Here is a 27,919-nt window from a genome sequence, read left to right as displayed (position 1 = left end):
AATTCTCCTTATCTTCCATTGGATATAATAACCTGTTCTCAGAAGCGTTGCAGTCAGTCCTTCATATCTTTCTCTATCCATTGTTATCACTGCCTTTTTCAGGCTTTGTCTATTGTTATGAATGTCAGACTGAAACAGCTGAGCAGGATCTACTTCCAAAAGGTTATTACTTGTAATTTTTCAATAGGAATATGTGTCTTTGATAATAAAATCTTATCCTAAATCCTTCACATGCCAAAAGGCCATATCCATCCTATAAGTCAGAACTAGAGCTGAAGGCCAGAAATGACCGAGATGCTTGGAAGAAGCTGGTGGCTGGAGGAGGAGAGTAGAAACACATGTGGCTTGCCAGGCTACTGCTACAATCCCTAAGGCCCCAGTGCTCATATTCCCAGAGTCCACAGACAATCTCTAGGCTTATTATTTGCTTTCCCCAGTCTATATTCACCACAGATGCTTTAAGCTGCTTTTAAACCTTCCTTCTTATGTTACATTTCTCCTTCCTATTCATTTAACTGATATTTCTCTTGCATAAAGAAATCAGACTGGGGAAGGACCTATACGGAGGAAACTATACGATTTTTTTAATATATATGTTTTAAAACAATCTAAATAAAGAAAAAGGCACATCACATTCCTGGATGGGAAGATTTAATATGAAAATACTAACACTTTTCAGATTACTGTACATATAATTATAATGAGAATTCCATTTTTTTGGGGAGATGTAGTTGGCTAAATGATTTAAAACTATATAGAAAAATAACTGTGATTATAAATAAAAATTATTAGAAATGTGACCAGGCGCAGTGGCTCACACCTGTAATCCCAGCACTTTGGGAGGCTGAAATGGGAGGATGGCTTGAGGCCTGGAGTTTGAGAACAGCCTGGGCAACATAGTGAGATTGTCTCTATGAAAATTAAAAAAAAAAAATTTAGCCGGATGTGGTGGCATGCATCTGTAGTCCCAGCTACTTGGGATGCTGAGGTGGGAGGATCACTTGAACCCAGGAGTTCGAGGCTGCAGTGATTTATGATAGAGCCACTGCACTCCAGCCTGGCAACAGAGTGAGACCCCATCTCTTCATATACATGAAATGTAAATTAGTAAGGCCAGATTCACCTAATTAAGGTCAGATTTTAATAAGTTATTAAAGGTTATTATAAAACTGCTATAGCAGAAGAGTACACAATTGGCACAGGAAAAACAATTGATCTGCATCACCCTTGTGTATCTTTTACCAATAAAAATCAACTTTATAATCTTTTCTTTCAAAATGAAAATAAAACTGTGGGAAAATAGTTTTTTTTAAAAATTGTTTCACATTGTTGAGACAAAAGTTCCCAAACGATCTACATTTGGAAAGAATTAATATTCTAGAAACTTGCACTTAATGGAGAGAATCTATAAAGAATTTGTGGGATAGCAGTGAGCGAAAAGACATTTAACTTCACAGCTACCATCATGATCTTTCATCTGCTGTCATCCCCTCTTCCTTGAATTTTCTATAATTTGACTTATTATCTTTCCCATAGATATTTTATCTCACACAACATGTATAATAATAAACGTGTGCAATTACAAAAGAGATAAAAGTTTTGTAAGAAACAACAAACCCAAATAATGTATCATTTTTCTTTGTTAAAGCAATATTTGGGAGGTAATATAGAATATTGATTTTTATATTGAATTTTTGAAGGGTATCTCAGCACAGTAAGTTTACAAGTTGCTTGGAATGATAGAACAAGCATTGTGTGTTAAAGAAGGCTGGAATAGCTTATATTTTACATGTGTGTCCTCAGCTCTGGAGCTTCCCTGTGTGGACCTCCTTCTGTTTTTCCTTTATTCATTTTCTTTTTTTTTTTTTTTTTTGAGATGGAGTCTCGCTCTGTTGCCCAGGCTGGAGTGCAGTGGCACGATCTCGGCTCACTGCAAGCTCCGCCTCCCGGCGAGTTCACGCCATTCTCCTGCCTCAGCCTCTCGACTAGCTGGGACTACAGGCGCCCGCCACCACTCCCAGCTAATTTGTATTTTTAGTAGAGACGGGGTTTCACTGAGATAGCCAGGATGGTCTCGATCTCCTGACGTCGTGATCCGCCCGCCTTGGCCTCCCAAAGTGCTGGGATTACAGGCGTGAGCCACCGTGCCCTGCCTTCCTTTCTTCATTTTCGAGAGGTTTCTGTGAGCTCTCTGACTGAGGCAACAAGACATAACTAATCTCCAGGGACCCATTCTACTCTTTTCAAAAAAGATTAATCAATTTTTTTTGATGTTAAGAAAATCACACTTACTGTCTACTGATTTTAGGTACCCAATAAATTTCTTTTTTTTTTTTTTTTTTGAGACAGAGTCTCGCTCTGTCGCCCAGGCTGCAGTGAAGTGGCATGATCTCGGCCCACTGCAAGCTCCGCCTCCCGGGTTCATGCCATTCTCCTGCCTCAGCCTCCCGAGTAGCTGGGACTACAGGTGTCTGCCACAACGCCTGGCTAATTTTTTGTATTTTTAGTAGACATGGGGTTTCACCATGTTAGCCAGTGATTGCATTGCTTTGGGTCTTTGATCAGTGTTCACTGAATCCACATTTTACATGTGAAAGAGGGGATAGAGGAATAGTCAGTTGTGTATTCATCTAGCCCACAGTAAATGGTCACTTTATATAAGTAAACATAGAGTAGCTACCTGTGGAGACCTCTGACCTTCTATCTGGCCTTATCTGTAGCTATTTGGTTAGGAATGAAAGGAAAGGCAGTTCCAGCTTAATATTTCCCTTTGGCATAGTGAATTTGCGGTCCTAAGATTTTATTTTTCTTTCACATTTCCAATAAAACTTTATTTACAAAATCAAGCAGTGAGCTGGATTTGGTCTGTTCGCCATAATTTGCCAACTCATACCCTTTGCTATGGCTGCATACAGGGGAGAAGGAGAATAGGGTCCAATATATGCAGCTGCATGTAAGCTCCAGACCTTTGTAGCTGTAAAAATGATATAATTTTGAACCATTTCTGAAATCCTGGCTAGTGAAAAATTCAATCATAATTGATCATCACGTTATTTAGTTTTATTGTTCAGAAGAAGAAATAAAGATTTTTTTTCCCATTTTATATTTTTATGCTAATAAAAGCTAGTGGCTTTCAGTGTCAATATATCCAGTCAGGATTTCTGATTTAAATAATAATTTTTACTCACTAAGTGTATTTACCTACATTTTATAAAATAGAAAAGATAATTTAAAAATTGGCACTAATAACTGCTTTAAGCCTAGACTATTTAATAATAGAATCCAAGGATGTCTTCTGCCTCTTTTAATTCAGCACTGTGGTTCTTTTTTTTTTTTTTTTTTGAGATGGAGTTTCACTCTTGTTGACCAGGCTGGAGTGAAATGGTGTGATCTTGGCTCACTGCAACCTCTGCCTCCCAGGTTCAAGCGATTCTCCTGCCTCAGCCTCCCGAGTAGCTGGGATTACCGGCATACGCTACCTCGCCCGGCTAATTTTGTATTTTTAGTAGAGACGGGGTTTCTCCATGTTGGTCAGGCTGGTCTTGAACTCCTGACTTCAGATGACCCACCTGCCTTGGCCTCCCAAAGTGCTGGAATTACAGGCATGAGCTACTGCGCCCAGTCCAGCACTGTGGCTCTTAAACTGTGGTACCTGGACCAGGAGCATCAGTATCATGTGGGAATTTTCCAGAAATGCAAACTCTTGGGCCCCACATCCAACCCTATTGAGTCAGAAACTTTCGGGTCCCTGCGATCTGGGTTTTCACAAGTCTTCCACGTGAGGCTGATGCATGCTTAAGATTTGAGAACCACTGCTCTAGTATATATCAAGTTTTTACTAAACTCTTTTTTACTGAAAGATTTTTACGTTCTCCCTCAGAAACGTCTTTCAAATTTGACTTCTCTACATACCTCCCATTGCTGTTACACAAATTAAAAGCTTCCTAATTAACCTCACTTTCCACTGTTTTAGACATGCATTCATTCATTCATCCATCCATCCATTCATTTATTCAATAAAAATATATAGAGTACCTACTCTATGCTGGACACTGTGTTAGATACTGGATATACATTGAAGAATAGATCTAACAAGGTTCTGAAACACACATAATCACATCCTATTTGGGGGATCCAAGGTTATTTTATATATTAATAGGAACTATAAGGGAAATAAAATGACCTAATAGTGATTAGGGAGATGTTAGTTGGGGTGGTCAGGAAAGGGTTTCTGCAGAGGAGAATTTTTAGCTGAGAGCTAAAAGGTGAAAGGGATCCAGCCTTTCAAACAGTTGGAAAAGGCAGAGGAAATAATAATAATAAGTAACCTGAGGATGGACATGGTGGCTCACGCCTGTAATCCCAACACTTTGGGAGGCTGAGCTGGGCGGATCACCTGAGATCAGGAGTTGGAGACTAGCCTGGTCAACATGGTGAAACCCTGTCTCTAAAAAAAAATAATAATAATAGGTAACCTGAGATTTTGCCACATGCCAATTGTAGTTGCAAGCACTTTGCACGTATTAACACTTTTAACCCTGACAGCAACCTTGTGGGCACGTACTTTCTATATTTCCATTTTATATGTAAGCAAACTGAGGCATAGAGAGGTTAGATAATTTACAGAGGTCACATAGCCTCTAGGATTCAGTGTGAGATGGGACTAGAGGGATAGATACGGCTTTATTTGCCAAAGTGAGAATGTTGGATTTAATTCTAAATGGTATTGAAGCCATTCGTGGGTCCTAAGATGGTACTGACTTGGTCTTATTTACAAAGGCGTTGTAGAGGAGCCAGGTGGCAGCAGGAAGCATGATGAAGGCTGTCACCCTGGACCAGGTGAGAAATATTCATGGCTTGGACAAGAGTGGTAGCAATGGAGATGGAACGATGTGGATGGAAGTAGGATTTAGTTTGCAAATAAAAACAAATTTTGCTGATTGGTTAAGGAAGTAAAAGGGAAAGGAAGGACAAAGGAAAACTGTTTCTCTACACACAACACTTCTGACACCAAATGTGTGGGTTTTCCACACCAAACAATTCTCCAGTTCTCTTCAGATATCAACTGGGTGTCCTAGAACTTAATTCAATTCTGACACTAACTGCATGACATTACCACAGACCCACAGGTTAGGGGCTCAGTCCTGCAAGACTCTCCCCAACTTCAGATGCCCATTGAAATTAGTGCAGCCCCAGGTTATTCACACTTCTGTCCAACCTGTCTACAAATCGGGAGTTTTCCACAACCACCTCTTTAGATTCGATAATTTGCTGTAAGGGCTCACAGAACTTAGGGAAACACTATGCTTACTATTTCTGGTTCATTACAAAGGTATTAGAAACTATACACATGAATAGCCAGATGAAGAAGCACATAGGGGAAGGTTTGGAAGCGTCCCAAGCATAGGAGCTTCTTTCTCGGAAGTTGGGTGTGTTACCCTCTGGCACATGCATGTGTTCACCAACCCAGAAGCTCTTTGAACCCCTTTATTGAGGGATTTTATGGAAGTTACAGTACAAAGGCATGATTGATTAATTCATTCTCCATTGGTGACTAGCTGAATCCCCAGCCCACCTCCCTTCCCCAGAGGCTGGGGGATGGGGCTGACAGTTCCAACCCTCTCATCTCATGGTTGGTTCCTTTGACAACTAGCCCCTAATCTCCAAGAGTCACTTCATTAGCATAGTCAGGTGTAATCGAAAAGGGCTTATTTGCTGGGTGGGGTGGCTCACACCTGTAATACCAGCACTTTTGAAGGCTGAGGTGGGCAGATCACTAGAGGTCAGGATTTCAAGACCAGCCTGGCCAACATGGCGACACCCCATCTCTACTAAAAATACAAAAAAATAGCCGGGTGTAGTGGCACTTGCTGGTAATCCCAGCAACTCAGGAGGCTGAATCGCTTGAACCTGGGAGTCAGAGGTTGTAGTGAGCCAAGATCACTCCACTGCACTCCAACTTGGGTAACAGAGCTAGACTCCATGTCAAAAAAAAGAAAAAAAAAAGAAAAGAAAAGAAAGGGGCTTATTATGTATGAATACCAAAATATGCTCCTCTCTCCTCTATCATTCAAGAAATTGCAAAGGTTTTAGGAGATCTGTGTTAGGAACCACAGACCAAATATATATTTATTATATCACAATATCAAACAGAATTATCATGGATGATTTCTAGGTTTGAACTTGAGCAGCTGGGCAAACATTGTTACCATTTTCTGCGATGGCAAGACCAAGGGAAGAAAGGCTTTATTTCAGTGGGACAAATGAAGAGTTCTGTGTAGGCCAGTGTGTGCTTTGAGATGCCTTTTAGACATGCAAACAAAGCCAATGAGAAGCCAGTTGGATAACAATAATCTGAAGCTCATAAAAGGGATAAAGGCAAAAAATGTTATTGTAGGTGTCACTAGTCCACTGATGGTATTTTATAGAAAAGGGTTTGTTTGAGTCCCCCAGAAGGATAATGTAGAGAAGAGAAGAGGGCCCAGAACTGACACCTGACAGTCTTGGGGTACATTCAGAAGTTGGATAGCGGGAAAGATACCTCCTGTCATCTCTGGATTCATCTGGTATGAGCAGACTGGAACCTCAGTGGAACACCCTTGGAAGAGAGGGTGGATCCATTACCAAACCGCCAAGAACCAGTGCAACAGCTTGCATCTACAGTTGATTGACCTAGTCACTTGCTACACCAGACTCTATTTCACACTGAATTCCTGTTACCTGAACATGCTCTTTATTTTTGTGTATCTGATTTTTTCTTCAGATTTTTTTCTTCTGAAAAGCCTCTCTGACACCTGCCTCCCCCGTCTGGTCACTGTCACCACTGTGCTCCTGTAGCGAGTTGCACACTTTAATGTGATAGCGCTTATTGCATTAACCACTTTTAGTTCTCTGTCTTCTCTATCAGACTATTCAGAGCCAGAGAATAACCTACATCTTCATACTCAGCACTTGCAAACTACCTATAGGGTCTCAGTCTCTGCAGATATCTATTGAACAAATAATGGAAGGAATTCCTCAGACCTGGCACCCAATTCGTGTTGCATATGCAACCCCACACTCCAATCTCTAAGTTTTCTCCCAATAAAGGTTTCAGGAAAAAGAATAACTTTATTAGCTATGGAGTAAAAGTAGATAGGAAGGTGTGGTTTCTAAAGAGTCATTATTAAATTCACATTAATAGTAACAGTAATAATAAATAAAAAGTAAATCAGCACCACCTTGTACTGAACACTTAGTACATACTGGGCACTGCTCTAAGTTTGTGTGTCATTCATAAATGAATTCAAAAATTAGAACCTCAGAATTTCTCATTTTAACATTGTCTAGACAAAGCACTTATTCTTTCTTTAATTTTTCATCTTATAGTCTTTTTGATGGTAAAGATCTCCAAAACTTAAATTTCTTATATTTCCTTAGCACTTTATTCTCCAGTGAATGCCAAACAAACATTTGTCTATTTGATTTAGCAATGATATCTGTTACATATGTGAAATCTCAGCCACTTTTCAAATAAAGAATTCTGACCATGGCTTTTCTAAATTATTTTTCTGAATTAGTTTAGAAAATGTTGGGATAGTTTGGGGAAAATGTAAACTAAGTACAATTTATGGTACCCCTGTCATTCCATGGTATATCAAGACAGTTTTCAGTTGGTGATCATGTTTTTAATTCTTAATAACTACTCATAGATTATGCCATGTGCACAAAAGTTTATGCCATGTGCTAGTAATCTTCAGACACATTAAAAACAGGGTTTGCTTTTTTGGAGGATTGCCTTGGAAATAATCTGTATCCTAATTTATATAGCTAGTTATATTTTATGTAGCTAATGATTTGCTTGTATGGATACTGGTAGAAGACAGATTCCGTGTTACAAAAAGTTTGGGAATATCAGTGTAAATAACTGTTTTATTGCAGGATTTCTCAAAGCCTGTAATACACTAATGTGTCCAGTGAATCACCAATAACATGTAGCATTTTTCATATTTTGTTGCCCATGAACCTTTTTCCTCCTTCATACATTTGACATCTTGCAAATATTTCATAGAACACGATTTGGAAAAACTGTGGCATTTAGGTTGTGAAGATGCAGAAGGCATACTTATTATTTTCCAATCTTTGTTATGGAAAAGGAAAACCAACAGTTTTGTTGGGCAATGCCTGCAGAGATTACAATAAAAATCCCATAAGGGTGCTTATCTCCTTTTAATATTAGATTGCTCAGATCTGAGCAAATAAGCAGAAGGTCTTAATTTAATAGAGAATAGTGCTGTATATCACTGTTTCATTGTTGAGATGTTAACCCTCCCTCAGCCTAAGACAGGAAGTTTCCAATTTCTCTAGCCTCTGGATTTTCCAGAATGGCATTTAGGATCGTCTGTAGTATGGCCTTAGTGGATCTCTCACTGCTCCATCACATATGTCTCACCTTCTGCGCAAACTGGACCCATTGCCATTTTCTAAATATACTGATGTTGTCTGCAGTCTTACTTTTGTTCTTCCTCTTTGCCTAAAATATCCACCCATTCATCTCCCTGTGTTGAAGTTGGACCATTTGCTAATTTAATATGTATTCACTGGGGTCGACTCTATGCAAGAAACTAATCATATTTGTAGTTTTAGAGAAAGATATTCATAAAATATTTTCTTTTTCATCTAGTTGGATGTGAACCCTATCTGCTTTTAACTACCTTAGATGTGAACCCTATCTGCTTTTAACTACCTTAGAATATTTTACATCTCAGAAAATAGTTTCTTTGCCTGCATGATGTACCAGTCAACTGTGTGCTTGTCTCTTACCTCCTAGTAGACTAAGTGTATTGCAAGCAAGAGCTGCGCCTTAATTATTGTAATACTGGTACAGCCTGTCTCAGCTCCCGGTCCCTACGTGGTACTTAAAAATCTGTCAGGTTAAATGGAGTTCATAGGTTCCTAGACTCCTCTAACCAAAGGTGTTTGCTTCTGACTCCTTAGGAATTCTATCTATACTGACAGAAAAGGTTTCCCAGGCAGCACCCAATAAACCTTTTCCTGCAGAATGGGCTTGCTTTTGAACACGCCTCATCCAGAGTCAAAGAGAGACATGGCTGGAGACCCTAGTTCTACTCTTACCCACTCATTCCCAAGATGGTCTGAAAGCAAAAAGAGAAATGCGTTGACTTAATTAAACTGACAATATTGTTGTTGACTTTTCTTAAGCAAATACTGTCAAAAACAAATTGAAAGCCCAGTTGTTTCAAGTCATTTTCAAAATGCAAACATTTTACTTGAAATATTGTTAACTAAACTGTCTAATTTGACTGAAAGCTCCTGCCATTACTTTAGTTGGTACAAAGGTTGATGGTTGATGCCCCTCGTCCACCCCGCCCCCTCCTTTTTCAGGTGCTTTCAGTCTAAAGATCAAATAAAGTATGCATATCACATTAAGAAAGTTTGATGCACCTGTGTTTAGAGGGCGTCTTCATTCTTCCAGCTCAGATACTTGTGCCCCATTGCCCCTTTTCCAGTTGTTTTTTGAAATGAATGATTTAGGAAAAAAAAAGCAATTCAAAAGGGTAAAGGCAGAAGAAAAAGGCCAGATGGCTTCTCGTGTCTTTTTCTTTGTGCTTTTGATATCAGCCTTTTATTGCTTTTTACATAAGTGGAATGAGAATTTAGACAAGAAAAATATGAGTAAAACCTTTCTGACAAGGACTGTCTTAGCTATTTGATAGCTATAAGACTGTGGGACCCTAAGTTGGATACCAATCCATCACATTACAGTAATCAACATTGGCTTAGTTTTTTATGCCATGCATTTTACCTTGTCAAGAGGAAAGTGATAAAGAAAAAGAGGCAATTAATGGCTAAACTTGTAATAGGTAATAGTAATAGGAACACTTTACTTGCTGTCAGAGGCAACATCTAACCTCTGCTGATGAGCTTACATGAAATCACTTTCTGACCTCTGTAGTCTATTTATTTCTCATTAAAAATTTTTTTACAGGCAAAGATAAGATTGAAGTGTCTGAGGATGACCTGGAGAAACTCCTTCTAATTAAATGGTGTGTTTTGGAAACCATTCGTTTAAAAGCTCCTGGTGTCATTACTAGAAAAGTGGTGAAGCCTGTTGAAATTTTGGTAAGCTTTGGTTTGGTTTTAAATTAATCAACCTTCTACAAAAAAAGTACACATTTTGCCCACATGTATTTTTCAGGTTGACATATCTTGATTTATTTTTACTTGACAAATAAATATTTTATATATTTGTCTTGTACAACATGTGGTTTTGAAATACATATACATTATGGAATGGCTAAATCAAACTAATTAAAATATGCATTACCTCACTTGCTTATCAGTTTTCTGTGTAAGACTAAAAATCTATTCTCTTGGTAATTTTCAGGAAAACAATATGTTGTTACTAGGAATAGTCACCATGTTATACAATAGACCTCTTGAACTTACTCCTCCTGTCTAACTGAAGTTTTGTATCCTTTGACTAGTATCTCTCCAGGTTCTCCTCCAACCCTTCTTTACCCTTCAATCCCCAGTAACTACCATTCTACTCTATTTCTGAGCTCACTTTTTTAGATTCAACATATAAGTGAATATACACTTATATGTGGTTTGTCATTCTTCCTGACTTGTTTCACTTAACAAAATGTTTTCCAGTTTCATTCATGTTATCACAAATGAGAGCATTTCCTTCTTTTTAAAGGTTAAATAGTATTCCATTATGTATGTATACATTTTGTAAACATGGGAGTGCAGATACATCTTCAACATACTGATTTCATTTCCTTTAGATATGTACCCAGTAGTGGGATTGCTAGATCATATAGTAGTTCTATTTTTAATTTTTTGAGGAACCTTCATACTGTTTACCATATGGCTATACTAATTTACATTCCCACTGATAGTGTGTGTGCAAGTGTTCCCTTTTCTCTACATTCTCTTCCACAATATTTTCTTGATGATTAGTAATGTTGAGCATTTTTCTATACCTGTTGGCCATTTGTATGCCTTCTTTTGAGAAATGTCTATTCAGATTCCTTGCCCATTTTTAAAAATCAGTTTTTTTGTTTTTGTTTTTTACTATTGAGTTGTTTAAGTTTCTTGTATATTTTGGATATTAACCTCTTGTCAGATGTATGGCCTGCAAAAATTTTCCCCCATTAGGTTGTCTCTTCATTCTGTTGATTGTTTCTTTGGCTATACATAAGCTTTTTAGTTTAATGTAATCCCATTTTTCTATTTTTGCTTTGGTTACCTGTGCCTTTGGATTCATATTCTCAAAAAATTGTTGCCCAGGTCACTGTCATGGGGTCTTTTCCCATATGTTTTCTTCTGGTAGTTTACAGTTTCAGGTCTTACTTTCAAGTCTTTAATCTATTACAGTTGATTTTTGTATATGGAGTGAAATACAGGTCTAATTTCATTCTTATAAATGTGGATGTCCAGTTTTCCCAACATCATTTATTGAAGAGACTGTCCATTTTCTATTGTATGTTCTTGGAACCTTTGTTGAAATTCAATTGACTGTAAATGTGTGTATTTATTCTGGGGCTGTCTATTCTGTTCTATTGATCTATGTGCCTGGTTTTATGCCAGTACCATGCTGTTTTGATGACTGTAGCTTTATAATATATTTTGAAGTCAAATAGTATGATGATTCAGGTTTATTCTTTGTTCAAGGGTCTTTTGTAGTTTCATATGTTTTTTTCTATTTCTGTAAAAATGTCATTAGAATTTTGATAGCATATATTATGTAATTTCTTGAATTCCATTGAGCACAAAATGACCCTAGAACAGGTTATTAATAAGAGTTGTATAGCAATGTTTCATTAATATAGATACTTATCTTATGGCAAGTACTTTAAGTAAAACATAATAACCCTTTAATAATCATTCTGGCCATCTGATTCTGAATCAGAATCAATATAATCCTATTTAAATCAGGCAGGTGAATTGAATGGTCTCTTGTCTACTGATTCAACCAACATGAATTTCTTAGCACCAAGGAGCTAAGGAATTCAGGATGTGAAGAAAGTTATTTTGCATAGCTGGAAGACAATTTTAGGCCACAGATTACAGATATGGGAACAGATAACAGGAATATATTGGATAATCTCAATTTATATTAGGAGGCAGCAGCTGAGTGAAGGTGAGAGGATTTTCTATGGACAAAGTAGGAGGAAATTCTCAAGTGCACCATGAAAGGGTATGTGCACATGGCAGACTTATTAGTTAAATATTTGTGAATCAATATGGCATAACAAATTATTTTTTTTGAAATGATTTGACTTAGGGCCTAAACAGATGGATCACGTTTAGTCAGTCCTCTACTATTGTTTGCTTTTTTATATGCAGCTTGAGAGTGCTTGGATTCAAACCAAGGAAATTTTGTAATAGAACACAGATAAAAATCCAAATTTTGTAAAAGTTGAAACTTTTGCTTCCAAAGGAGGCATGATTTATTTAACTGATCTTATGTAAATTAGAGTATTTAGTTTTTGTGGGATTTCAACAGTTCACACTTTTATTTATTTTTATTTTATTTTAATTTTTTTGAGACAGGGTCCCACTCTGTCACCAAAGCTGGAGTGCAGTGACACAATCTCAGCTCACTACAACCTACAAGTAGCTCTTCCACGGTCTTTTAACCTCATATATTAGTCAGGATTATGTTATAAAGGGAGTTGTAACTTTTGTTGGGGTTATTAACCTCCCATATTCTTTCAAAAGTAATTTTACTTATTTTGACAACTTTGCCAGAAGAGATACCCATGCTCAAATACATGCACACAGATGTATACTCTTGCATGCACAATACCCCATCTGTACAACCTCTTAAATGTACGACCGCAACTATCTAATATTCTCTTTGTATGACATTAATATAGAAACCAAAGTTTCAGCATAGTGTAAATCTGTCATTAAAATTTTTTTAACACTAATTCTTCACTTTTTATGCATCTAGAGAGTTTTCACATTTATTTCAGTGGTCACATAACAGTCCATTTTCTTGATAGCATAAATATTTAGTGGTTTTTGACTCTTCAGAATTTAGATTGTTTTACTTTGTGGTTATGTTAATGTGGTAATTATTTACATCTCTGTTGCCCATGCTGGAGTGCAGTGACATGATCTTGGCTCACTGCAACCACCGCCTCCCAGGTTCAAGCAATTCTCCTGCCTCAGCCTCCCAAGTAGCTGAGATTACAGGAGTGTGCCATCATGCCCAGTTGATTTTTGTGTTTTTAGTAAAGCCAGGATTTCACCATGTTGGCCAGACTGGTCTCTAACTCCTGACCTCAGGTGATCTGCCCGCCTTGGCCTCCCAAAGTGCTGGGATTACAGGCATAAGCCACCATGCCCAGCTGAAAAGTTTTCTGTATTAATAAAACACATCTACACAATTTTGAATTGGTAGCAAAGTCATCTAATATATGGATATAGTGTACATTTTTAAACTAGTCCCTGTTCTTGCATATGTATGTGGCTTCCAATTTTTCACTTCTATAAACAGTGTGAAGATGAACATCCTTTTAGCTAAATCCTTGTATACATTACTAATTATTTCCTTAGTATAAATTCATACAATTTGGTTCTTTCAAGATTCATATGTTTTCGAAAACAGGTGGAATGTTTTTGCTGAACTGAAGTTTAATGATATGTTCCCAGAAATTTGTATTTTAAAACACATTTCACATGGGCTTATCTATGTTGAGTAATGACAGAGGCTCATATTTTCTCCTCTGTTGGGCAACTGGTCAATGTTCCTTTTTATGCATACTAAAAGTATTCTCCCACCACCCTTCCCTAAGGTAGTTTGAACAGGCTCTCTTTGTTTATTTTTGCCTCTGTGCCCTTTCCTGGAAATGGAATGAATTGAAATGGACGAACGCTCTCTACTTTCTTGGATTTACTGCATTCTTTCTTTCTCTTTATTATGCTACCTTTCTAAAACTCTGTAACTTCTACCTGTGTTCTCTTTTCAAGGTTTTATATGTTTAGTAGAAAAGTTTATCTTCAAGAATATCCAGAAAAGAGTAACAAAAAAAAAGTATTGGAAAAGATGAGTAATTGAGAAATATTAATTATCCTTTAAAACCTGTTATAAAGCTGAAAGAATTAAAATGTTATGATCCTGGTGTCAGACCAGGTGTTCAGATCAATAGAAAGAACTGGAGAGATAACAAAGAATTAGCTCCCTTATACATAATAATTTAATATAGGATAAGTGACTCTTTTTATAAATCAATATAAAGGGAAGAAATTAATATGTGGCTTGGGATGACTGACTAAAAGTGGGTTTTTTTTAAAACTTCTAAAGTAAAAGTTCTCAAACTTTTTGGTTTCATGATCCCATCACACTCTTCAGAATTATTGAAGATCCCAAAGAGTTTTTGTCTATATCTATTTTAAATCTATCAATATTAGCTATGTTTCAAATTTAAACTGAGAAATTGTTAAAATATTAATTTGGTGATTCATTTAAAATAACAAAAACCTCTTACATGCTAACATAATACATAGTTTTCTAAAACATTAACTATATTTAGTTTATAAAAAGAAGAGGGCTGCCTGATTTTAAGATTAATCAATGAAACCACAAAAAGGATAAACAGATTTGAATGTACCATATCAAAATTTAATGTCTCATTTTTTAAAAGTGTAACTCAAATGTGAATATAATGTAAACATCAATATATAACACAACTATAAATAATTTTAATATTTAAAGAACTGACACAAATCAATAAGAACGAGTGTCACATAGGTTAATCAGGACAGAACATAAAAGTTTATAGGATAAAATAAATGGAAAAACTCTCGAACATAAAAATGTAAATGTAAAAACATAAAAATGTAAACCTAAAACAACCATTAGAAATGTCAGATTACAGAAAGAAGGGTAACGAAACTTACATTCTCATAAATTATAGTTAGAAATATATTTTGCTACAAAATTTGAGGAAATTTTGCATTTATAGCCTTAAAATATGCATGTCCTGTGTCATCTGAACATCTGTGTTAACAGAATCTATGTGAAAAAATGCTGTGTGGAAGAAAGTGCTTATGGTGGCAATATTTACCATAGAAAAAAAAGTAGGGAATGATTACATTATTTATTGTTTAATTTACCCAATGGAAGATTAAACAGTCATTAGAGGAAGAAATATTCACCATGAATATACAATAAAAAGGGAAAGCATGTTATGAAGTTAAGTGAACTAGGAAAGATTAAATTGGTTATTCAGGAGGATCAAAACTATGTTTAAAGTTTAACAACAACAAAATATCGCCTATTAATACTAAGTAAACATACTGGAAAGAAATCTAGCTAGTTAGTGACTGTCTTTGGGTGTCAGAACTCTGGATTTTCTTTTCTAGTTTTTCTACTTTTCAGAATTTTCCAAACTTTTTGTAGAGATCAGTTTTTATCATACAAAAGAATATACTCTTTAATTTTAAAAATACTTATTTTATTTATTTATTTTCTTTTGGCACAAACACCAAGCAAGCCTCTGGTTAAAAGCTAGGAGAAAAGGCTGTGTGCTTCAGACCTCCTGCTATAGATGTGTTGCCTCTGGACTCCTCCTTTCTCTTTAAGATTATATATTCCTGGCACCCACTTAGCTCTGAGCACCTTTCTTAAATTACAACACAGAGTCCTGCCTTCTCTTCCTTTTTTAAAGAAAGCCCCACTTCTAGATTATCAGATGAAGCTCGTTTTGGCTTCACATCATCCAGGTGAGGTGGGCTGGCCAGGCTCAATTCTGTCTACCTGAGAGATGCAGTTCTTGCAACACACAGAAGTTGTAGCTTCCCTTTGCTAGTGATCTGTGTTCTCCTTCTGCGACTCTTTTGCCTCCCTCTTGATCTTTCACTTCATCTGTCATGTAAGTAAAGATAGGGACTGTTTAGGCTGGGCGTGATGATGTCTGCTTGCTCAGAGGGTTTCTTGATAGAACCAGCTCCAGCATTCCTTCATGCTATTTATCAGTCTGGCAGTTGCTGCTGCTGCAACAGGAACCTCTTTCTTGTCTCCTCCCTGTTGCTAGTGGTAATTCTGTTATTGAGGACCTGTATGAAGTTCTCCTCCCTTTGCTAACCTGCTTTGTAGGCTACAACAGTCAGCAGCCTCCAAGTCATGATCACAGGTCAACAGCAACTGAAGAGGACTTTGCAGTGGGAAGGGGAAGGGCTGTGGTTGTCCTGACTGAAGGCTTGTCCCTGTGCTGCCCCCAACCCAGCTCTCAAATACACATCACGGCCCTCTGTGGCTGATTCCAGAGTCAGTAATGACCTCTGTAGCCTCAGTTCCAACAGAAGTAAAACAAACAGATGGGACTGGGATCTCACAGGTCTCTCTATTTTAAAATGATAGAGGGTACCTACAAAAGCTTCACTGTCTTCCCAGTCTTAGATTTGAGTCTCTCCAGCTCTCCCGGTTCTGAAATTGCCAAATCTCAAGCAATACTCAGCTGCCACTAGAGCCAACAGGGGTTCTCCTGGGTTAAAAAAAATGATGACATCCCTACCCATACTCCGCTCATAGCTACCAGTAAAAGACATATTTTTATTTTTCTTTGAGATAGCATGTCACTCTGTCTCCCAGACTAGAGTACAGTGGCACAATCATAGCTCACTGTACCCTCAAGCTCCTGGGCTCAAGCAATCCTCCTGTCTCAGCCACCCAAGTAGCCGAGACTACAGGTGCACCATCATCCCCAGCTAATATTTTTAATTTTTTTGTAGAGACGAGGTCTTCCTATGTTGCCTAGGCTGGTCTCAAACTCCTGAGCTCAAAGGATCCTCCCACCAAGGCCTCCCAAAGTGCTAGGATTACAGGCATGAGCCACCACACCCAGCAGAAGACATATTTTTAATTGTAAGGTGTTTATGCTTTAGATAAGTAAACCTAAAGTAAATACAGGCATGAGCCACCACACCCAGCAGAAGACATATTTTTAATTGTAAGGTGTTTATGCTTTGGATAAGTAAACCTAAAGTAAAAGTTTTGCAAATATCTTGAGGACATTTCAAAATTATACAAGGTTAAATAGATGTGGCTTATGATGATGGGCAGTGGGAATTACCTAATAAAATATCTTTACCTTGGTAAAGTTGGTAGCTATCTAGCAATTATAAAACTTGGGAGATCTCTTTGTCCTGTGGTTCCTGAACATGGTGATGATAGGGAGATTTTGTGAAATGGGTTTTAGTTCTTTGTATAGTTTATAGATCATGAAAATCTGTTGTCATATGAATCAGGAAGGATAATGTAGACTACCTGAGGAAATTCTTATCCTCATTCCCACAAGCACTGTGACCCCAAACACAAGCCCAACCAAACAAATACACAACACTTGCCTTTTCCTGTGTCTTCCTAACCAGTTGTTTTTCATTTGTTTCTGTCCTAATAACCGGTGCTGGACTGAGAAAAGTCCACTGCCCCTGCTCTAACACTATCATTAGTATCCACAAGAACAGGACATCCTCTGCGCCTCTTCTCAGTGCTACGATGGCCATTGTCCCTGTCTCAGAGTCCAATTTTTCTGTTTCATAACCTGAGCCTCCACTGTAGTTTCTGCCTTCAAGAACTCTGGCCACGAACCCTAATATCAAACATCAAAAGCTACATTAGAATGGACTTATACTAGTTTCTAAAATTTTGAGATTTAGCTAATATTTCCTTCCATGTAACTGAATATATGTACATGTGAATCAGAATTATATAATTTCCTCTATGTAACCAAATATATGTATATGGAAATCAGAATTATATAGATACTATATTATTAGATTTTATATTATTTATAATTAGATATTATATAATTATATAGATATTAAAATTAGATTTTCTCACAGTCAATTATAAAATGTATATCTTCACCACAATGTAATTGTAGCATTATTTTTAGTGGCCCAAACTCTCTTTAAAGTATATTTCAAAAAAATGATTTGCAGCTGATTTTTCTGTTATAGAATTACATCATTCCTTCTGGTGACTTGTTGATGTTGTCTCCATTTTGGCTGCATAGAAATCCAAAGTATTTTCCTGAGCCTGAATTGTTCAAACCTGTAAGTTATCTCTTTCAGTATATATTATTCTTTAATTTTAATTTCTTTTTATTTCAGAAGGGTAAATTCAGAAATTAATTAGGGCTATGTAATTAAGCAGCCATATTTCTCTCGTAACTAAGAACAAAGTTGACTACAAAGTACAGAAGAGATTTGCAATATAGACAGTGCAACATTTACAAATCAGTTAGAAAAGTTTTTGTAATAAACTTCTCTAACTTTAAAATACATTTTACATGAAACCAGAAGGGCATGTTCAAGTAAATAAGCCTGTTTTTGATAGAAGACTTATTTCATGTTCTTCAGACAAGTGCTTCTGTCATTGGTTTCCAAGGAGTACAAAAAAATACAAATAAAGCAAATTAAAACCGTGATCTGCTGTTTCTTAGAACTGGAAAGTTACAGGGCCGAACAGAATGTTAAGAGGTCATTTAGTCTGTTCTCTGCCTTTAGGTAAAACTGTCAAAAATGGCATCCAGATGCATTCATTCTGCATCCCAAGCTTTTTCCAACAGGCAGGGATGTCAGTGTCTTATTACTAAATTTATTACCAAGAGCAATTTTATGATGGAGACTGAGACCTTATTATAAATATTCTTCCTCTTCTTAGGTCAATTCTGCGGTTGATTTACCTTATCATTTACATTTACCACTTAACAGAATTTTTTAAAAACCTTTTTATTTATAAGTTCATGTTCCAAAAACACAATTGTGTCTAATATTAATAACAGGGTGGAAAAAATTACCAACAACCCTGCAACTTTATATGCAAGGATTAGCTGTACAAGGTCATTTTTAGCCTAGAGAAATAAAGTTAAGCTTATTTATATAAGGCTGATTTGGAAAAAAAATGTTTTCTTCCCACAGGAACGTTGGAAAAAGGCAAATTTAGAGAACCACTCTTTCTTGGACTGCTTCATGGCATTTGGAAGCGGGAAGTTCCAGTGTCCTGCAAGGTCAGTCAGACAGCTGGGCCACATTTATCCAGAAAGTCTGCAGAAAGATGATGGCTCAGAGGGGGACAACTTTGGCTTAATCTCTTGATATATATATTTAAACTATAGGGAAATCCAGAAGAACACATTTTGTCTGGTTTATCTGTGATCCTGTGCAGTGTCTCTGTGGGAATATCTAAAGTGGCTTCTGATAGGGGACCTCATGAGAAGAGAACATTACACTTGCCAGATGCCACATCAAAGCAGCATTTATGGTTCAAATTGTCAGCTTTCACACAAAGATAATTGGAAGTGGTTTGAGTGCTACCTTCTTTAAAAATAAAGATAGAATTATATTCTTTTACTATGACATTGTCATGGATATTTGCTAGGGTTCTAGAACATCTTTGGCTTGGAGCATAGCAGGAGCTTACTAGGTGGTTTTTGTCTATGGCGTTAGTTTGGTTTGTGAAAACTTTCTTTTGATACCTTTTATAGTTAAATTAATCTGGCACCCAGCCCTCCTCCTCAGTGTGATACCCTGTTCTAATGCAAGTGTCCATTGTTTAATGAAAGTTATTGTTATCTTTATTTGTTCAAGCAGAAAAGGTTTTTGAACATCTCATCTGTGCCAGGCCCTCTTCTAAGCTTCAGAGAGCACTGAGGAAGACCGACATGGTCGCTGACTTCATAGAATGTACAATCTACATTAAATTTATCACATTTCTTCATTGGGGATGATTCTGTAGGGGAAACCCCAGTACCTGTTTATGACAAAATCTCTCTCAATGAATGTAGAAATCTATTAAATTTTTATATTTAAAAAATTGTAGTTTCTTGAAGTCAGTCCTCTTCATTATTTGAACAATAATGCCAGTCTATATTTGCAGTTATTAATTGCTCCACAGTATCCATTCTATCCTTCCATTCTTCATGTGTTTAGAGTATTGGTATGATTTTAGTAATTTACGCTTTCCCTAAAATAGTATTAATTAGTCATAGGCAATCATGGAAATTCTATCCTCATTTTAGACATTATTCTAGAAATCTAAGCCTAAGCAAATGGGTGCCTGGTGTTTTGCTGAGCTGCTTAGGAAGTTGAGCTAAACTGGCCAAACAGAGTGAAAGGAGAGACTTCTTCAGGATGAGGCCCTGTTCATCCTGTCCCACTGGATATGAACAAGGAAGCATGCAGCCTCAGATGTTACTAGCAGCAAGTTCAAGAGGAATAAGCTGTATGATGGTGCAGTCTGTAGATGGCAGAGCAGAAATATAGTAGGAGCCTGAATCCCTGGAATCTCGGTAATATTATTTTGTCGCTGAATTCGTCAGTTTTGAGGAGCTTGTCTACTTCCTGTTATGTTAGATAATAAGTGTCCTTACTTTTTAAGTCAGTTTTAGTTGAGGGTTCCATTGTTTGGAGCTGAATACCCACCATATACTGACATACCCACCATAAAACTCCAAAGCTGAACATTGTAATTGAGTATCAGTTACTTTAGGGACATCATATAACACACAACAACATTAGCAACAAAAACCCATCATGCTCATCCTGCCTCTCATATTATTTTCACTTTAGAGAAGCAGTTCTTAAGCCAATAACAAATTTTTTGTTTTTGTCACATACCAAATGTCAATGTCCTAAGAGTAGCTCTTCTAAAAACAATAGATGCTACTTTTTTCAGGTTTCTTTATATCACTATATCTATCTATCTATCTATCTATCTATCTATCTATCTATCTATCTATACCAATAGCAACTAAATAATTTATTATAATCATCCTTGACCTGGAGCTAGCAGTATTTTAAACCAATGACTGAAATGTCTTGCAATGGAGTGTGTAGTATGGGCCAATGGTCAAGGATTACCTGCTGACTATTGTTTTCAAGAGGTGCTATTACTACCTTCCATGATGACATTTGAGGCTAACAGACTTTTTTTGAGTTGGAAAGTAATTGGTATAATAAAGGGAACCATGATGCTGCAACTCAATCAATAATATCTTCTTTAGACAGAAACTACGTATTTTTAGAGTGCGCTGAGCTCTTACTCTGTGCAAGGCAGTGCTCTGGCTACCATAGGGGCTTTGGGCATGAGTAAGACATGTTCTCAACCCACATGAGAAACAACTTAGTAGGGGCAAAGTGGACATTGAGTTAATAAATAACTGCAAGGATTTCTGGTCGAGAGATGCCAAAGCGTCACACTGAGCTTCAAGAGAAAGAATACATCTGGTCAAGATGCTCTCAGAAGATTTCCTGGGGAAAGTGGCAGAAGACCTTTTAGCTTGAGACAACAGAATGAGCAAAGGGTTACTAAGCACAGAGGCATGTGGCTTAAGGCCTTATGCTTTTACTGTTAGTGGGACCAGATTACAGTGGTGAGAAGTAAGGCTGAAAATGTACACTGGCCCAATTGAAAAGGCCGCTTAATACCTGATATATGAGTTTATATGCAGCTCACGTGGCGCTAATAAAGAACTAAAAGGTTTTGGGCAGAATGGATTCGTGTGAAGCATGACTTAGGTTATATGGTTATGCTAATATTCTATGTGTGAGACATGGAGTGCTGGAATCTACCAGATTTGGAAGATAATTAGAAGCGGGGGTTAGGTGAGAGGAAGGCTTTGAGGTGGACTGTGGCTTTAGATCCAGGTGTCTGGTAGAGATGGTGGAAATAGAGAAATCAGGAATGAGGGAGAGTCTGGGAGCAAGATCTGAAGTTTTCCTTTGAAAGTAGAGTGTGTCAATATATATATATCAGTTAACCAAAATCTACCAGTTAAATATAAATGTTGAATACACGTGACCTATTTAAGAAACCTCATTAAGTTTAGTTTTCTACTGTTTCTGTTTTAAAATGTCCTTAATTTTGTCGTATTACTTATTACTTATTTTAAACAGCCAATGCACGAAATGTTTTGTTTCTAAAGAGAAATAAAATAGCAAATTGTTCAGGAAAGCAAATGACTTCATTTGGACAATGTATACCAAGATAGATTTTTTTGCACTAGAAATTTAATCCCACAAATCCTTAGTTGTAATCCCCAGAAAATTGCACTCATTCTTGATTTGTGTTCCAGGTGCCAATTTATTTTCTCATGCACCAAATACTCAGTGAGTCAGAGAAAGTTGCCCGTAATATGGCTGATGATCAAAGTTCGTCATGAACACACACTCTTATGGCCTTGCAGCTGTCATTTCTTGGAGTTCAAGCCACTGAGGTGGTATGAGAACCCCTCTCACAAGTAAACACAGAAGGTTCTGCTGATTTAAGTCAATATGTACTCGGTGCTGCCATGGGATAACAACCAAAAATCAGAATGGAAGAACTGTGGTTCCTCTTCATAGTCGTGGGGGTTCTGAAAGTAGGTTTGGAGCAGGATCCCACTGCGAGGCACTTCCTTGTCGCACATGGAAGAAAATCTTTCTAGTAATTCTACTACTGGAGAAGTCTGGTGATTTGTTTTTGTTTTGTTTTGTTTCAGAAAAACAAACAGAAAGAGCAGCATGAACCACCAGACTTCTTCAGAAATTGTAGCTTGCAAAGTGAAGAGTCTCATTATAGCGGACAGTCTCACATTAAACTATACGATTTAAATGGAGGAATAAGACGGAGGATTTTCAGTGTGGAGGAAATCTTCTTTGAGTGAGCACCTCTGAGAGTTGATGATCTTAGGGATGTGCTTGCTATACCTGTCCCCTGGAACACACACCAAAACCAACAAGCTTGATTTTCCTTGGTTCTAATTCCTGAAAGAGGATGCCTGATTGGCTGTGTCATTGTGCAAATTGATATGGCTTAAACTCCAGTGTAAAACAACAGCCCTGATCTTTGGCAAGATTAATCTGCTTATAAAGGCATGCTTGGATAAGCAGAGAGTGTAATAAGAGGAAGGCTGCAATACTTGAGAAGTTAAAATGAAGCATGGATTCCTCAGGAATAGAAAGTGTGATTTTTACTTTTTGTGTGCGTTTGGGTCTTTCATGTATTCTAGGGAGTCCTAGGCCACAAAGGACTTGAATTCCTTTGTGTCTTGAATTCCTAATGAAAATCACACATCTATTGGAAAATTAATTAAAATCAGAGGTCCATCTAAGAGTAATTTAGTAGTACTGTTTTTAACCAAACATCTCTTGAGCATCTAGTATTAATACAATTATTATTTTATTCGATAACTATTTACTGAGTGTGTGCTATGTGTCAGGTTAGGGTTCTAGGAGTTATCATGGAAAACAAATCAGATGAAGCCCCTTTACTTTAGGATGTTATATTCCCACCCAAGTCACCCTGTTAAAAACTGGGAAGAGTCAAAGACTCATAACATTTCTGAATTGGTTATAATGTGGTTGGGGAAATGAGACATAGCCATATGAAAAAAAAAAGCCCTACTTAACAGCTTAAGATGGCACATGAAAAATGCCAGAAGACTCAGATATGTAACAACTGCCATAAGAATTTGGAGGAAGGAGGATTAGAAGAGGCTTTTGGACTAGATTAGAATAACCAGTAAACAACATAAAAGAAAGCTCAGCTTCCTAAGATGCAGCAGTATCAAACTTCAAGGGAAGAAAAAAAATTAAGTGCTCATAGGAATATAATATACGTATATGTTAGTGATAGCAAGGCAATCATATATTTGGGACTTATGATGCTCTGAGCACATTTTTTCTATATATTTATGTTAAAGATAATGCCATTTTAAAAGCTGTGCCTTATATAGTAAAGTATCTGCACACTCTTGTATTTGAGAAGTGTTATTAGTAGCTTTCTCCCTTTTATACTTAGAAATAGCTGATTGCTTTTAAGGATTGAGCAAATTTAAATCCCCATAGATTTAATGACAAGTTAAAAATCCAATTTATTCTGAGGAATTTGTTCCATAAACAAATGCATCCCCTCAACTCTAGTTGTTAAATATAATTAAAGGAGTTGTGTTTACTGGTATAATTGTTTCCTAACATTTTCACAAGAGTGTGCACATATCCTGGAGAGTATATAAAAGAGGGTTAGGAATGAGGGTGGGAAAGGTGAATGTGGCTAATTCTAAGACTCTGAGCCAGGTTATCAGAATCCTTATTGATTTTTAGCCATGCTTCTCTCTTCTCACTGCTTTGCAAAGGAGCAATGAGTCACTCAAAGGAGCATAGAAACCATTGGCAAAATTGCAGTCATTATTTTCCTGGCCATTTCATTTTGATATTTCATTATGAAGCTAAGATATAAGTATGTCAAGAACAGAAGCAGCAATTTAAGAGTGATTTTTTTTTCTTTTTCAACTTTTATTTTGGGTTCAAGGCGGGTACATGTGCAGGTTTGTTGTATGGGTAGATTGAGTGTCTCAGGAGTTTGATATACAAGTGATTTGTCAACCAGGTAGTAAGCACAGTGCCTGATATGTAGTTTTTTGAACCTCACCCCCCTCCCATGCTCCACCCACAACGATTCCCTCTTTGTGTCCATGTGTATTTAATGTTTAGCTTCCACTTGTAAGTGAGAACATGCTGTATTTGGTTTTCTGTTCCTGTATTAATTCATTTAGGATAATGATCTTCAGCTGCATCCATGTTGCTGCAAAGGACAGGATTTCATTCTTTTTATAGCTGCACAGGATTTCATGGTGTTACTATGTACCATACTTTCTTTTTCTTTTCTCTCTCTCTCTTTTTTTTTTTTTTTTTTTTTTTTTTGAGACAGGCCCTGTTGCCCAGGCTAAAGTGCATTGGCGTGATCGTAGCTCACTGTAGCTTCAACCTCCCGTTCTCAAGCATCCTCCTGCCTCAGCCTTCTGAGTCACTGGGCCTACAGGCACATGCCATAGTGCCCAGCTAATTTTTTAAAAAAATTTAGTAGAGACAACGTCTCACTATGTTTCGTAGGCTAGTCTTGAACTCCTGAGCTCAAGCGATTCTCCCACCTTGGCCTCCTAAAGTGCTGAGATTACAGGCATGAGCCACTGCACCTGGCCCCACATTATTTTAAATCCAGTCCACTGTTAATGGGCATCTAGGTTGATTTCATATCTTTGCTATTGTGAATAGTGTTTCAATGAACATATGAATGAATGTGTATTTTTGGTATAATCATTTATATTCCTTTGGGTATAATGGGATTGCTGGGTCAAATGGTAGTTCTAAGTTCTTTGAGAAATCTCCAAACTGCTTTTTATAGTGACTGAACTGTTTTACATTCTCATCAGCAATGTTTAAGCATTCCCTTTTCTCCTCAACCTCACCAACATCTGTTATTTTTTGACTTTTTAATGATAACCGTTCTGAATGATGTGAGACGTTATCTCATTGTGGTTTTCATTTGCATTTCTCTAACGATTGGTGATGTTGAACAGTTTTTTATATACTTGTTTCCCATGTGTATTTCTTTTTTTGAGAAATGTCTGTTCATATTATTTGCCCATTTTTTTTAAATGGGGTTGTGTTTTGCTTGTTGATTTAAGTTCCTTATAGATTTTTGATGTTAGACCTTTGTGAGATGCATATGCCAAATATTTTCTCCCATTCTGTAGATTGTCTGTTTACTCTGTTGACAGTTTCTCTTACTGTGCAGAAGCTTTTCAGTTTAATTAGGTCCCACCTGTCTATTTTTGTTTTTGTTGCAATGGCTTTTGGAGACTTTATCATGAAATCCTTGCCAAGGCCTATGTCCAGAATGGTAGTTCCTAAATTTTCTTTTACAGTCATTGAAGTTTTAGGTCTTACATTTAAGTCTTTAATTCATCTTGAGTTGATTTTTGTATACAATGAAAGGAAGGGTCCAGTTTCAATCTTCTGCATATGGCTAGCTAGTTTATCCCAGCACCATTTATTGAACAGGATATCTTTTCCCCATTGCTTGTTTTTATTGCTTACTTATCCGATCTGATGTTTTTAAGTGTGCAGCTTTATTCCTGGATTCTCTAATTCGTTCCATTGGTCCATATGTCTGTTTTTGTACCAGTATCATGCTGTTTAGATTACTGTGGCCTTGTAGTATAGTTTGAAGTCAGGTAATGTGATGTCTCTAGCTTTGTTCTTTTTGCTTAGGATTACTTTGGTAATTTGGGCTCTTTTTTGGTTTCATATGGATTTTAGAATAGTTTTTTCTAATTCTGTGGAAAATGACTTTGGTAGTTTGATAGGAATAGCATTGAATATTTAAATTCCTTGTGCAGTATGACCGTTTTAACAATATTGATTCTTCCTATCTATGAGCATGGAGCACTTTCTCCATTTGTTTGTGTCATATCTGATTTCTTTCCTTGGTGTTTTGTAATTCTTATTTTAAATATATTTTACCTCCCTGGTTAGCTGTGTTCCTAGGTATTTTATGTGTGTGGCCTTTGTGAATGGGAGTGCATTCTTGATTTGGCTCTCAGCTTGGTGTTGTCGGTGTATAGAAATACCACTGATTTTTGCACATTGATTTTGTATTCTGAAACTTTACTGAAGTTATTTATCAGTTTTAGGACATTTGGGACAGACAGTAGGGTTTTCTAGGTGTAGAATCATATCATTTGTGAAGAGAGATAGTTTGATTTATTCTCTTCCTATTTGGATGCCTTTTATTTCTTTCTCTTGCCTGATTACTCTGGCTTGGACTTCTAGTACTAGGTTGAATTGGAGTATGAGAGTTGGGCATTCTTGTCTTCTTTCGGTTTTCAAGAGGAAGGGTTCCAATTTTTGCCCATTCAGCATGATGTCAGTTATGAGTTTATTGTAGATGGCTCTCATTATTTTGAGGTATGTTCCTCCTATGCCTAGTTTGTTGAGGGTTTTTAACATGAAGGAATGTGGAATTTTATCGAAGGCCTTTTCTGCATCTATTGAGATGATCATGTATTTTTTGTTTTTAGTTTAGTTTATGAGATGAATCACATTGATTGATTTGTGTATATTGAACCAATCTTGTATCCAAGGTAAATTAAGTAAACAAAGTAAGCTTTATTTACTTTAAAGTAGACTTTATTCCTGGGATACAAAGTATGGTGGATTAGCTTTTTGGTATATGGCTGAAATCAATTTGCTAGTATTTTGTTGAGAATTGTTGCATGTATTTTATTCAGCAATATTGGCTTGAAGTTTTCTTTTTTCATTGTCTCTGCCAGATTTTGGTATCAGAATGATGCTGTCCTCATAGAATGAGTTAGGGAGGAGTCCTTCCTCCTTGACTTTTTTGAATAATTTCAGTACCAATAATTTCAAGATTGGTACCAGCTCTTCTTTATGTATCTGGTAGAATTCAGCTGTGAATCCTTCTAGTCCAGGGCTTTTTTGGTTGTTAGATTATAATATAATAATGAGTTTTGATTCCATTTCAGAACTCATTATTGGTCTGTTCAGTATTTCAATTTCTTCCTGGTAAAATCTTCGAAAGCTGCATGTTTCCAGGAACTTATTCATTTATTCTAGGTTTCCAAGTTTGTGTGCATAGATGTGTTCATAATACTCTCTGAGGGTTTTTAAAATTATTTCTTTGGGATTGATTGTAATTTCCCCTTTGTCATTTCTGATTGTGTTTATTTGGATCTTTTCTCTTTTTTTTCTTTATTAATGTATCTAGCTGGTGGTCTATGAATCTTAGTTATTCTTTCAAAAAACAAAGTTTTGGTTTTCTTAATCTTTTGTCTGGATTTTTGCGTCTCGATTTTTGTATCTCAATTTTGGTTCAACTCCAATTTTGGTCATTTATTTTCTTCTGTTAGCTTTGGGGTTGGTTTGTGCTTGGTTTTCTAGTTTCTGTAGGTGATATTAGATTGTTAATTTGAGATCTTTCTAACTTCTTGTTGTAGGCATTTGGCGCTGTAAACTTTCCTCTTAACACTGATTTAGCTATGTCTCAGAGATTCTGGTATATTGTATCTTTGTTTTCATTCATTTCCAAGTATTAGTTTTTATTTCTGCCTTACTT

General features: G+C 36.8%; 1 protein-coding gene across 7 annotated transcripts in view; it reads left to right on the top strand.

The window, feature by feature from the left end:
• The window catches only part of LOC100458771 (24-hydroxycholesterol 7-alpha-hydroxylase), a 139,205-nt gene that overhangs the window by 36,184 nt on the left and 75,102 nt on the right, over nucleotides 1-27,919 (top strand). For 4 of the 7 annotated variants that reach the window (XM_063724823.1, XM_063724825.1, XM_024249196.3 and 1 more), the window contains 3 exons: nucleotides 9,989-10,122; nucleotides 17,980-18,075; nucleotides 18,943-19,031. In XM_063724823.1, the coding sequence (XP_063580893.1) occupies nucleotides 9,989-10,122; nucleotides 17,980-18,075; nucleotides 18,943-19,031 (319 nt within the window). Of the gene's footprint in view, nucleotides 1-9,988; nucleotides 10,123-17,979; nucleotides 18,076-18,942; nucleotides 19,032-19,614; nucleotides 22,383-22,502; nucleotides 23,442-27,919 lie in introns of those variants that run through there. The other 3 variants (XM_054557600.2, XM_063724824.1, XM_024249197.3) reach the window with 3 other exon arrangements.

This window comes from Pongo abelii, chromosome 5 (genome assembly GCF_028885655.2).
Source record: "Pongo abelii isolate AG06213 chromosome 5, NHGRI_mPonAbe1-v2.0_pri, whole genome shotgun sequence".
Lineage (NCBI taxonomy): Eukaryota > Metazoa > Chordata > Mammalia > Primates > Hominidae > Pongo > Pongo abelii.
The sequence above is the reverse complement of the archived record's forward strand: the minus strand, read 5'-3'. Positions and strand labels throughout refer to the sequence as shown.